This window comes from Sturnira hondurensis, unplaced genomic scaffold (genome assembly GCF_014824575.4).
Source record: "Sturnira hondurensis isolate 20B ecotype Veracruz unplaced genomic scaffold, ASM1482457v3 Scaffold0000880, whole genome shotgun sequence".
Lineage (NCBI taxonomy): Eukaryota > Metazoa > Chordata > Mammalia > Chiroptera > Phyllostomidae > Sturnira > Sturnira hondurensis.
Genome location: NW_028073511.1, coordinates 209,978 through 222,935, shown reverse-complemented (window position 1 = coordinate 222,935; position 12,958 = coordinate 209,978). Strand labels below are relative to the sequence as shown.

The 12,958-nt window shown below is 38.4% G+C and overlaps 1 protein-coding gene across 1 annotated transcript in view; it reads right to left on the bottom strand.

Annotated features, from left to right (window-relative positions):
* DNAH8 (dynein axonemal heavy chain 8) overlaps positions 1-12,958 on the bottom strand; it is a 303,075-nt gene that overhangs the window by 101,488 nt on the left and 188,629 nt on the right. Inside the window, exons 65-69 of the mRNA XM_037051914.1 lie at positions 10,739-10,915; positions 6,955-7,122; positions 6,208-6,423; positions 1,765-1,902; positions 542-669 (exon numbers count right to left, since the gene is read on the bottom strand). Coding sequence (XP_036907809.1) covers positions 542-669; positions 1,765-1,902; positions 6,208-6,423; positions 6,955-7,122; positions 10,739-10,915 — 827 coding nt within the window. The remainder of the gene's footprint in view (positions 1-541; positions 670-1,764; positions 1,903-6,207; positions 6,424-6,954; positions 7,123-10,738; positions 10,916-12,958) is intronic.

The window sequence follows — 12,958 nt, the reverse complement described above, 5'->3', positions numbered from 1 at the left end:
CATGCAAAAAGCAGCAGCAATGGCCATATTTGGGAAGGTCAGGGAGCAAGACAGAGGTTCCTCCTGAAGCCACAGGTCCAGAGCTCTGACTCCCAGAGGAGGAAAAGATCCTGTTCCTCACCCACGGCTGGTCCTCTTCAGAATCACTGTTGGTTAGACTATTTTTCTTTCTCATTCCACTCTCTGAGCGTTCTGAGCACACCAATGGTAAAAGGTAGACCAACAGAGCAAGCCCATAGATTGTCCTGGCAAATCCAGACTGTATGTGAAGCACTCTCATACTGAAAACCCACACTGCTGAACCAAAATTGAGACTCAAAGTGCTTCACAACATTTTCTTGTCTCTTTGACTGACAGTGCGTTACTTAAGCTGTAAGCAGTTTCTTAGATGGTGGGATTCAGAGACAGATATTTGGAAATGAAGGAGAAACGCTCTTCACAGGGAGATGGATTTTATGTTCTCTAATGTGACAAAGGTGGCATTTGAGGTGGCGCCAAAGATGGAGAGCAGAGCGAGTATAACAAAGACCAAAATTTATACCTATTAATCTGAGCTTTGAACTCTTTACTTTGCTGAGTCCATCGGATTTTTTCTCCACTCAGTCCATCGATGAGAGTGGAAGCTGCCTGCATCTTTTTCCGGCACATATCGGCATCATTAAGCAAATCCTACATTCATAAAGAAAGAATGTCTCAAATTGCTGATTAAATGTCCATTATATTCACATGTAAAAATACATGGAGGAATTTCTTTATGTGCAAAGTAAGTATAACTTAAAAATGCAGTGTGAGTGAAACTTTACATATTAAATTCTGGCAATGTATTTGGTATATAGCTATTTTACATTACAAAATTTCAAGAAAAGCACATAAAATAGTATTTCTATTACATATTTCAAAATAGAATCAAATCAAATAAAATATTCCATTTTAAATCTTTGATTTGATAATTCTGAGTTCTTTGCAATTCACCAAGATTTTTTCCCAGAAAAATCCTGCACAATAGCCATGCTCTGTACACAGCCTGTGTATATCCACAAAGCCAATTGTTAGATTTCCAGGAAATGTGTGTGCTGGTGTTAAATAGCCATTGTCAAAAATTAAATTATATAAACTTATTATCAAATTATATTAAAAGGAAAGGTAAAGTAACCAAAACATATCACTTCCTAATTACTTACTAGGTTTTAGGAATGCCAAGTGAAGTTATTTCAGTGCACTGTGTCAGCATGGTGGAAATCATACCTAATGGTGTGCTGCTGCCTGGGTTCAGCATCATCACACTGACAGCTTAAAACTGGCAGTGAGAGGAGTAACTAGACAACAGAAAGAAGCAAACCTTGCAAACAAGGCTTTCTTCTGCTCCAGGCCCCTGCCCCTCACAAACTGACTGCTGAGCATTTTATCCGAGCACCTCTGCTGACAACCTACCTCAGAGGTCGTATTAGGATCCCCATTTGATGGGTAATTGAGGTCAACTGCCCTCAACTGCATAATTAATAAGTGCATGAGCTGGACCTGGAACTAGTTTCTAATTGTAAAGTGAGTCCTCTTTAGGTATGACATCACAGCTTCCTATTATAGAAAATGATTATTAAAAAAGAACTTGAAGGGTCAAAGATCCAAAGTAAGTAGACATTGCTAGTGAGTAAGAGCATTCAGATAAATTTTTTGTCATAGACATTTACCTAATTTCTAAATACAACATACAGTTGTGTAACTTTACAGTACATCAATTCAGTAATTTGGGGGTTTTAATCTCACCATTTTCTCATTCATGGCTGCATCAAATTTTGCTTGTACTTTATCCAGCTCAGCTTGTTTCTCATCAAGAAGTGCCTGTGCCTTCCCCAGCTCAGCATTAGCAACTGCTAAACGGCCCTCCTGCTTGGCCAGGTTAGCCTTAGAAGGAAGAGGAGGTGATTAATGTAGAGCTGTATTAGCACTGCAAGACATTTATAATAGATTACATAATTTTGCCCTAAATGGTTTGGAGGTGATCTGTTTCAGTGTTTTTAGCTGGGGAAGCAGAAGGTCTTGAAGATACTTCATTTATGTCTTTTCCTTTTCTTTTACAGTTTTCTGTCTTTTACTCCCATCCCAGCCCACACCACTAGTGCTCCCTACCTCCCTCCCATTTCCACCCCCCCCCCAGTTGTTGTCCATGTGTCCTTTATACTAGTTCTTGTAAATCCTTTCCCTTTTTCCCCTAGAATTCCCTCCCCTCTCCCCTCTGGTCACTGTCCCCCTGTTCTCTATTTCAGTGTCTTTGTTTTTATTTTGCTTGCTTGTTTGTTTTGTTGTTTAGCTTCCTGTTAAAGGTGAGATCATAGATATTTGTCTTTCAACACCTGGCTTATTTCACTCAGAATAATGCTTTCCAGTTCTGTCCATGCTGTCACAAAGGGTAGGAGCTCCTTCTTTCTTTCTGCTGCATAGAATTCCATTGTGTATATGCACCATAATTTTTTGATCCATTCATTTACTGACGGGCACCTAGGTTGCTTCCAGCTCTTGGTTATTGTAAATTGTGCTGCTATGAACATTGGGGGTGCATAGGTTCTTTTGGATTGGTGTTTTAGGGTTCTTAGGATATAATCCCAGCAGTGAAATTGCTGGGTCAAAAGGCAAAAAATAAACCCAAATCTCTACGGTCAATTAATATTCAACAAAGGGGGCAGTAACATAAAATGGACTAATAATAGCCTCTTCAACAAATGGTGTTGGGAGAACTGGACAGCTACATGCAAAAAAATGAAACTCGAGTACCAACTTACACCATATACCAAAATAAATTCAAGGTGGATAAAAGACTTAAATATAAGCCGTGACACCATTAAAGTCCAGGAGGAGAACATTGGCAGGAAAATATCAGATATTTCACGCAGCAACTTTTTTACTGATATGTCCCCTAGGGCAAGGGACATAAAGGAAAGAATAAACAAATGGGATCTCATCAAACTTCAAAGCTTCTGCATGGCCAAGGAAAACTGTTATCAAGATAAAAAGAGAAGCAACAGTTTGGGAAAACATATTTGTCAATGATACCTCAGATAAGGGTTTAATCTCCAAAATATACAAAGAACTTACACGACTTTCACTCCAAGAAGACAAGCAACCCAATTAAAAAGTGGGGAAAGGACTTGAACAGACATTTCTCCAAGGAGGACATAGAGAGGATCCAGAGACACATGAAAAGATGCACAATATCACTAGCTATCAGAGAGATGCAAATTAAAACCACAATGAGATACCACTATACACCGGTCAGAATGGCCATCATAAACAAAGCAACAAACAACAAGTGTTGGAGAGGGTGTGGAGAAGAGGGGACCCTAATCCATTGTTGGTGGGATTGCAGACTGATACAACCACTGTGGAAAACAGTATGAAATTTTCTCATTTATGTCTTTTTCTTTTAATTATTAATGTTACATATAAAAAACATGGAAAATGCAACCACATATGGGAAGGAGAACAAAATTACCCTTAAGTTTACCCAGAGATAGTCTGTGAGTATTGTGTTAAGAAGCTGACAACTGGCATTTTGATTATTTTTCCACCTAATATAGTCTAATCGTTTCCCTGTCCTTAAAAACCTTTTCATGAACATCAGTTATATGGCTGCACCACATCCTGCAATTTGGATGTATCATCATTTATGTAACCTTTTCTGTACTTTTAGACATTTCTTTTTTCCAATTTTAATTATTATAAATAATGCTGTGATAGGTACTATTGGGTATGTAAACATTTTGGATGGTTTCCTTGGTATAAATTCCTGGAAGTGAAATTACTGTAACAGTAGCTTTTTATCTTCTCCTAAGTCCTACAACATGGTAATTACATTTTCTTGTAACTACAAAGTACTTAATCAGCAAAGTAAGATATCCCCAGAGACTCCTGGCATAGAAGTTTTTGGATCATTTTCTGATTTTTCTTTCTCAATATTTCATTTATTTGAATTTAGGCATTTTCCCTAGGAAATTTTTATTTCATTTATATTTTCCAATGTATTTACATATAACTGTGTAAAATTTGCTTTTCAACTATTTAAATCTACATGTCTGTGATTATATGGATTTATCCTTCTATTCTCACTTGTTCTTCTATATTTTCTTCTTGATTAGATTTTTCTGAGATCATATCTCTTACATTTTGTTTTTGTAAAGCACCAGTTTTTAGATTCATTCATTTATTCTAATTTTCTCTTTTCTTATTTTTAATGTTATTTATATTAGTTCTACTCAACTTTCCCTAAATTTTTTGTATATGTATTCTTGTAAGTGAGTATGTACTGGATTTACTTTGATTCATTTAAGGAAAGAAAATGTACTACTTTACCACATCACAAAAGCTTTGTCAGCTAGTTTTTTGCCATCATTCTCTAAATAGAAGTGACTTTTTTTAAATGTAAGCTTTCCAATTTTATTGCTTTAATAAGAGAAAAGAGGTCTCAAAGAATGAGGCCTCAGCCCTCATTCTGGCTGGGTAACTCAGTTGGATGGAGCATTGTCCCAATGTGCCAAGGTTGCAGGTTCCAGCCCAGTCAGGGTGCATACAAGGATCAACCAGTGAGTGCATAAATGAGTGGAACAACAAATCAGTGTTTCTCTCTCTCTCTCCTTTCTCTCTCTTTTCCCTTCCCTCCCTTCCCCTCTCTCTCTAAAAGTCAATTTTAAAAAAAGAATGAGGCCTCAGCAACTTTTGCTTCTGAGAATTAAATCAGGGTCTTCTTTTAGAATTGAACATCATCAATTTTTGTAAATGTTTCTTTGTTTATATTTTTAAAAGTTCAATGTAGCAAATCGACCTTAAAAATAATACAGGTAAAATCTCTATGTGAATATTAATTTATGCCTACTCAAGATTCACCACATAATTTGCAGGGCCCAGTGCAAAACAGAAATATGGGGTCCCTTGTTAAATATTAAGAACTTCAAGAAGATGACAGCAAAGCATTAAGCCAAGCACAAGCCCTTAACACAGGACGCTGTGTGCACAGGTCACACACCCATGAAGCCAGGCCTGTGACACCTGGTCTATGCTAGACCGATACTGTGGGCCACAACCTAAAATTACAACATTATCTTTATTAATCTTTAGTTCAAGTATTAATAAATTGCTTTATGTGACTTTATACTATTTTATTTATTGCATAAGACATTATTACAATTAAGTCTCACTGTGGACTTAATTGTTAGGAATCAACATTTTTACCAATAAAAATAATGGCTCTTTTAGGCCTTTTTTTCTTGAATTCTAACATTTATAGTAATATCTTTTTTCTTGGTATATTTTTGTTTTGATTTTTTTAACTTAAAAAAATATTTTATTTATTTATTTTTAGAGAGACGGGAAGGGAAGGAGAAAGAGTGGGAGAGAAACATCAATGTGTGGTTGCCTTTCATGTGTCCCCTACTGGGGACCTGGCCTGCAACAGGCATGTGCCCTGACTGGGAATAGAACCGGCGACCCTTTGCTTCACAGGCCTGTGATCAATCCACTGAGCTACACCAGCCACAGCTGTTTAGATGTATTGATATATATTCTCATCATTAACCTTTGTTAAAACTTTCCTGCTTTTTATTTACTTTCCACTTGTTTTGAAGTATGGAGTGTAAAGAGGGAGTCACTTCTATAAAGCTTATTATAAAAACCAGAAATCCTCTCCCACCTCCTCCACTTTCCATTCCACCTTGGGGGTGGGCAGCGGAGATTGTGTTTGTCTGGGTGGTATATTTTATGACTCCTTTGCATTCCTGAGAAAGCCTTCTGTTCCCTCAGACATGAAGGACAGTCTGACCCAGTATAGGTGTGTGTCTGTGTGTTGTTTACCCTTCAATATTTAAACCATATCCTTGAGAATGTCTTTTTGTTCTCCCATACACATAGGGCAGCTTGGCCAGACATTGAATTCTTGGACCACTGCAATTCCCTCCTCAGTACTCTTTGCATATGTTTTTTCATTATTTTCTAGTATTTAGGATTAATGAATTGGCTTCAGTTTCTTGTCTGAGATGTCCAAAACATATAACAGATATAAAATAAATGAGAAACTGAGAGGACATACAGAAAAAAAAGAAAAGCTTGGTAACAAGGGCATCGACCTTTGTTAGTGAAATTATGCTTTGTTTTTAAATAGCAGTCATATTAATGCTTGATTTTACCAAACTGATTTACTGGGAGAAGCAGGGAAATTTTTACCTTCAGAGGCAATACTTCTCTATTGATGCCATAAAATGTTGCCATAGCAAGTGTCCAAGACAGCAGACCAGCCACATTCCCACAGACTTTCTTGGCACTTTCAAAAGTGTAATCATCCATGTTAAAATACGGCTGTAGTAACTCTACGGTCTCTTCATTAATAGTGTCCTTGGGGAACTGCTGAAGGCTCCACAGGAATCCCGTCGCGCTCATCAACTGAAAAATAGCACTGCAACCTGTAAGTTCTGGAAGAAGAGAAATACTGCCTTTCTGAGTTAGTATGTGCTTCTAAACTGATTTTTAAAACAGAACTAAAACTAAATTTGTGTGATTTTCTCTAAACACACAAAGCAAGACTATGGCAGTATTTAACCTAAATCTGTAAATGCAAACTGCCTTCTCATTTCCATGGTAAAACAGTGAAAATAAAAGCTACCTAAGTTTCCTGTCAGGTGGGTGCATTTTGGTGGCTCCACCCACTCAGGCCTCCTCCGTATGGAGACTGGGTGGGGTTGCTGTCAACACTGTGCCCACACTAGCCACTGTTTCTGAACAGATTTTATAAAAAGAAAGCATTCAGCCTAAAAATCTTTCCCTACTTATGCTTTGGGAGATGCAGATTAAGGTAAACCTATTCAACACACAATGGTCGATTTTTATCTGCCAGCTTATCTGGTCTATATTGAGTGTCCTGGGATAAGGACACCAACAGACCTCACAGGGCCCACAAAAGTAGATTTTACTTACTTTTAATGACTCTCCCCACGATGGCTTACAGCAAGGTTTTTCTGGATCCATAGTAACAGGGTCAATTTTCTTTTGAAATAGTAACAGAACACAGTCCATGATTCTCATAATAAGATGTGGGGGCTTTGCAAGTTTCCTTACTGTGGCAATATCATTTGGTTTGATAGTCTGTTTTGGGAGTTAGGAATCAATATATTTTTTTTGTTGAGTAGTATTCACAGTCATATTGAAATCTAATACTTTTAAATAACTAAAGTAGAAAACTTAAAAATGTGCCTTTCCCCAAACCCTGACATTATCTCCTCAAGAGTTTGCATTCTGAGATTTTTTTCCAAATAGCTCTTTTATGGGGATTCTAGGATTTCTGTTTGTTTTCATTCTTTTTATTCTGTTTTCCAAAACTAATTCTTTAACATATCACTACTGTTCACTGCCACCAGCCCAGACCTTTGTTAGCAACAAACCTCATTGATGGGTAATATTTAGATAACTTGCATCTTCAAATCACAGAGTCTATATTATGTATAGATAATAAAAGAGAACCAAGGCCCTGGAGAGCAGAGGCCTCACTTCTACACTACCTTTGGAAGTGGGGAGGAATTCAAAAGAGACAAAAGAAGTTATTATATGGCAAATGACAATATTTTTGCAAGTTTCTATGTGTGAGTTGGGTTTAGAATAAGTCATTACCAGATATTCAAGGCAAGAAGGACTGGGATATCCAAGATGGAGGTACAGGTAGATACATGTTGCCTCCTCACACAGCCAAAGGAAAGACAAAAACAAATTTTAAAAAACAGAACTACCAGAAAATCAAACTGTATGAAGTCTGACAACCAAAGAATTAAGGAAGAAACATTCATCCAGACTGGTAGGAGGGGCTGATGTGACACCTTGGTGGCTGGAGGACATTAATGGGCAAGGCAGCAGCTGGTGGTCCCACACTTGTGTGTGGATAAACTAGGGGGAACTGAAGAGCAAGACAAACTGCAAAACCCAGGGTTCCAGTTCCAGTTTCTTTCCAGCAAGGGGAAAGAAAGTCTCACAACCTCTGGTGGTAAAAACCTGTAGGGATTATAGTGGCAGGAGAAACCCCCAGCCTAACAGGCAAGTTCACTGGAGAGACACACAGGCACTAGAATGTACACAAACCCACACACTGGGAATCACCACCAGAAGGGCCCAATTTGCTTATGCATGGCAGGGGAAGTGACTGAAAGGCTGCTGAGAGCCAAGCATGCAACATTGCTCCCTCTCTGACCCCTCCCTCATATACATCAAAGTGGGTTGCCCCACCCTGATGAATACCTAAGACTCTGCCCCTTACAATAGAACAGCTTGGCTGAGACAAAACAAAACAAACAAACAAACAAAAAACCCATGGCCCAAATGAAAAAAATGGATCAAAGCTTCGAAAATAGAGCTAAGCAATGAAGAGACAGCCAACCTATCAGATGCAGAGTTCAAAACCCTGCTCGCTGTGTTAATCAGGATGCTCGCTGAAATGGTTGAGTATGGTCACAAAATAGAAGAAAATATGAAGGCTATGAAAAGTGAAATAAAGAAAAATACACAGGGAACCAACAGTGAACAGAAGGAAACTGGGACTCGAATTAACAATTTGGAGCAGAAGGAAGAAATAAACAGTCAACTGGAACAGAATGAAGAAACAAGATTTCAAAAAAATGAGGAGAGGCTTAGAAACCTTGAGACAACTTGAAGCATTGCAACACCCAAATCATAGGGGTGCCAGAAGGAGAAGAGGAAGATCAACAAATTGAAAACTTATTTGAAAAAATAATGCAAAACTTCCCCAATCTGGCTAAGGAAGTCCAGGAAGCTCAGAGAGTCCCCAAGAAGTTGGACTCAAGGGAGCACCCACCAAGGCACATCATAATTAATTGCCCAAGATTAAAAATAAGGAGAGAATCTTAAAAGCAGCAGGAGAAAAGGAGACAGTTACCTACAAAGGAATTCCCGTAAGACTATCAGCTGATTTCTCAAAAGAAACCTTGCAGACAAGAAGGAACTGGAAAGAAGTATTCCAAGTCATGAAAGGCAAGGATCTATATCCAAGATTATCCAGCAAAGCTATCATTCAGAATGGAAGGGCAGATAAAGTGCTTCCCAGATAAGGTCAAGTACAAGAAGTTCATCACCACCACACCTTTATTATATGAAATGTTAAAGGGACTTACCCAAGAAAAAGAAGAAGATCAAAAATATGAACAGTAAAATGACAACAAACTCACAACTACCAACAACCAAAGCTAAAAAAAACAAAAACAAACTAGAACAACTAGTTTGTTAAGCAAACAACTAGAACAGAAACAGAATTAAAGAAATGGAGATCACATGGAAGATTATCAGCAGAGCAGGGTGTAAAATGGGGGAAAATGAGAAGGGAAAATAAAAGGGGTACAGAGAATGAGAAGCATAAATGGTAGGTACAAAATAAACCAGGGGGTGGGGGGCATGTTAAGAATAGTGTAGGAAAAGAAGCCGCCAAAGAACTTCTATGTATGACCCATGGACATAACTAAGGAGGGGAGTGGAATGCTGGTGCAGGGGAGTACAGGAAGAAGGGGAACAGAGAGGAGAAAAAAATGAGACAACTGTAATAGCATAATCAATAAAATATATTTTTTTAAAAAAGAAAATCTCCTAAGACTCATTTGATTCAATGATCTCTCTCTCTCTCATATGTTGTTATGGAACGCATAAAGGTTCTATAAAGGGGATGAAGAATGTATCCTGGTCATTGTCACAATTTGATAAATGATTACCATAAGCCCATCCATAGAACAACTACAGGACACATATTTTTCCCATATAAAACAAACAAAAATAGCCCTGTCCTCATAATTTTCCATGGAAGAGAGAGAGAAAACAATTACACTAAATTAGGATTATTGGTCAAAATATAAGCATACGGATGATAGGAAAATAAAGGAAGAACCAAAAACTTCCTGGAAGGTGTGAGATCTGAGCCTGGTCTTAAAGAATAACTTATTGGGCAATGAAGATTAGCAGAAGCATTCCTGGCAGAGGGAGGGACTAATTTAAACAGACCATAATTTTTCCAGAAGCCTCCAGGTTTTTCTGCATGGCAGGGTCATGCTGGGTGTAAGCACAGAGTGACAACAGAGTTCAAGAAGTGGAGAGAAGCCATCTTAGCAGCAGCACTGATGTTTATCCAGTACTTTCCATGTGCCCAGAAAACTGTGTTCATTACTACTGCTGTTTACATTGAAATTTCAAGCATCCATGAGGATTATAATTCCCAGGAAAGTGAAGGCAACTTTTTAAAGAAGCGATGGTGATAAGAAGCAAGTGCACATCTGCCTGCCTCCAAAGCTGCACTCTCAGAGCTGTGGGGCCTTGACTGTATCCTAAGAGTAATGGGAACCACATGGGGACTTCGAAAGGGCTCATGACATAATCTTGACAGTATGCTGCAGGAACCGAGAAGGCTCTCTTTCTATGTAATCTGAATCCCTTATACTATAGGTTAGGCTGTTAATCACTAGTGTTCTCAGTTCTTACGGAAAGCTGATTTACAGCATGAAAATAGTGAGTTATGGGAAGTGAAGACTTAAAATATTAGAACTTTGAAAACTTAATCAGTGAAAAGGTTTGTTTCCAGACTGAGAAATTATTATAAGTCACATTTGTAATTCAGTTCAGTCTTGTGATAACAAAATCCCACAATTACTTCATGTGATGAAACATGGTGCCTGCCCACACTCGTGTTGGGAGGGGTAATGATGCACGCACTACTCACGTTCAGGGCTGCTTCTGCTTCTTCCAGTGCAGGTTTGGCTGCCTCGAGCTTCGACTCAGCTTTCACTTTTTCATTATCAATTTCATCCACAATTTTTTGGGCTTTGTCTTTTACCTCCTGCACTTCATTTTTCACTTTGGCTGAAGCTTGAGCACTTATTGTGACTTCTGCTAGTACCTTTTAAGTTAAGGAAACACATAAGAGTAAAAAGAAACCTCTGAGCAGAATTTACAGACCTGAGTAGTGGGAGAATATTTATTCAATATAATATAAAACATGAATAAGAGCAAACTTATTTCTCATCTAAATCATCTGTATTTTAAGGTACCATATGTTTTGGACTATAAGATGCACCTTCTTCCCACCCACCCCCAAAAAGTTGGGGAGGAAAACACAGCGGTGACCCTGCTCCTGCCTCTGGTGACCCTGCTCCACTGCTACCCCGCCCCCCATAGACAGCCAGGCAAGCTACATTCAGACTATAAGATGCATCCACCCTCTTTCCCTTCCAAATTTGGGGGGAGTGTGTCTTATAGTCTGAAAAATACAGTATATTAAAGAACAACCCAACACCTATTAAAACCCAATTACATCCAGAAAGCCAACACAAATAGCACAAAGAGCATCCCAAGACCACTGAGTTCAGGAGATCAAGGAGATTGCACCACTAAATCCCACAGGTCTCCTACCATAGAAGTTCACACCAGAAACACAAGGAGTCAAAACAGATCAATTTAAGAAGCAGAGGTAAAAAAAGAAGAGTCTCACAAATAATGGGAAGACAAAGAAACAACCCCAATTGAAAAGAAAGGAGGAATCCTCAGAAAGAATGCTAAATGAAATAGAGGCAAGTAAACTATCAGATATTGAGTTCAAAACAATGTTTATAAGGAAGCTTAATGAGCTCAGTGAGAATTACAAAGAACTACAGGGAAGCTACTAAGAACTTACTGTGAACTACATCAGCATAAAAAAGGACACAGAAACTACCAAGATCCAGGAGGAAATGAAGAATTCAATTTCTGGTTGAAGAACACAACAGAAGGAACTAAAAGCAGGCTAGATGAGCAGGGGATCATTGTCAGTGAACTAGAGGACAAAGTAGAAAAAAATCCCCAGAAAGACCAAGAAAAGGAAAAAATACTAAAAAAAAACAACAAAGCGGGGTTAAGGTGCTGCAGAACAACATGAAACATAACACTATCCATATAATAGGGATACCAAAGGAGAAGAGGAGCAAGGGATAGAAAACCTATTTGAAAAAGTAATGACAGAAAACTTCCCTAATTTGATGACGGAAAACGTCACAAAAGTCCAGGAAGCACAGAGGATCCCAATCAAGAGGAACCCAAAGAGGCTCACTCTAAGGCACACCATAATTAAAATGGCAAAATTCAAAGACAAAGAGAGAATCTTAAAAGCAGCAAGGGAGAAACAATAAGGAACATACAAGGGAGCTCTGATAAGGCTAGCAGCTGATTTCTCAACAGAAACATTACAAGACAGGAAGGAATGACAAGAAATATTCCAAGAAATGAAAAGCGAAGGCCTGCAACCAAGGTTACTCTACACAGCAAGGCTCTCAATTAAAATGGAAGGCAAGATAGGAGCTTCCCAGACAAAAGAAGGCTGAAAGCATACACCTCCACCAAATCAGCATTACAAGACATGCTAAAGGGACTGCTCTAAGAAGATGAAGAAAAAGAGTAAGAGAGAGAGAGAGAGGAACACAGGTACAAAAGGGAAAAATGGCAATGAATAAGTACCTATCAATAATATTCTTAAATGTAATGTATTAAATGTTTCAGTAAAAAAACATAGAGTAGCTGAATGGACAAGAAAACACGACCCACACATATGCTGCCTACCAGAGACCCACCTCAGAAAAAAGACCTACACAGACTGAAAATGAAAGCAAATGGACAGGGGAAAAAATAATCTAAGCAAATGGACAGGGGAAAAAAAGCCAGGGTTGCAATACTTATATCAAACAAAATAGATTTAAAGATTTCTTAAGTACCTACTACATGCCAGAACTTTGTGAAGTGCCTCTCGTAACTCTCTCAGCAACAGGTAGGAATATACTCATATTCCTACCACCTTGGGGGAAGAATCTTTTTTTTTGTAACTCCATCAACTCTTCCTCTTATTCTTTTCCCTGCTCTACCCAAACTTCAGATGAGACTTGGGCCATCCTGGAATCCTAGAGCATGCAGGGAC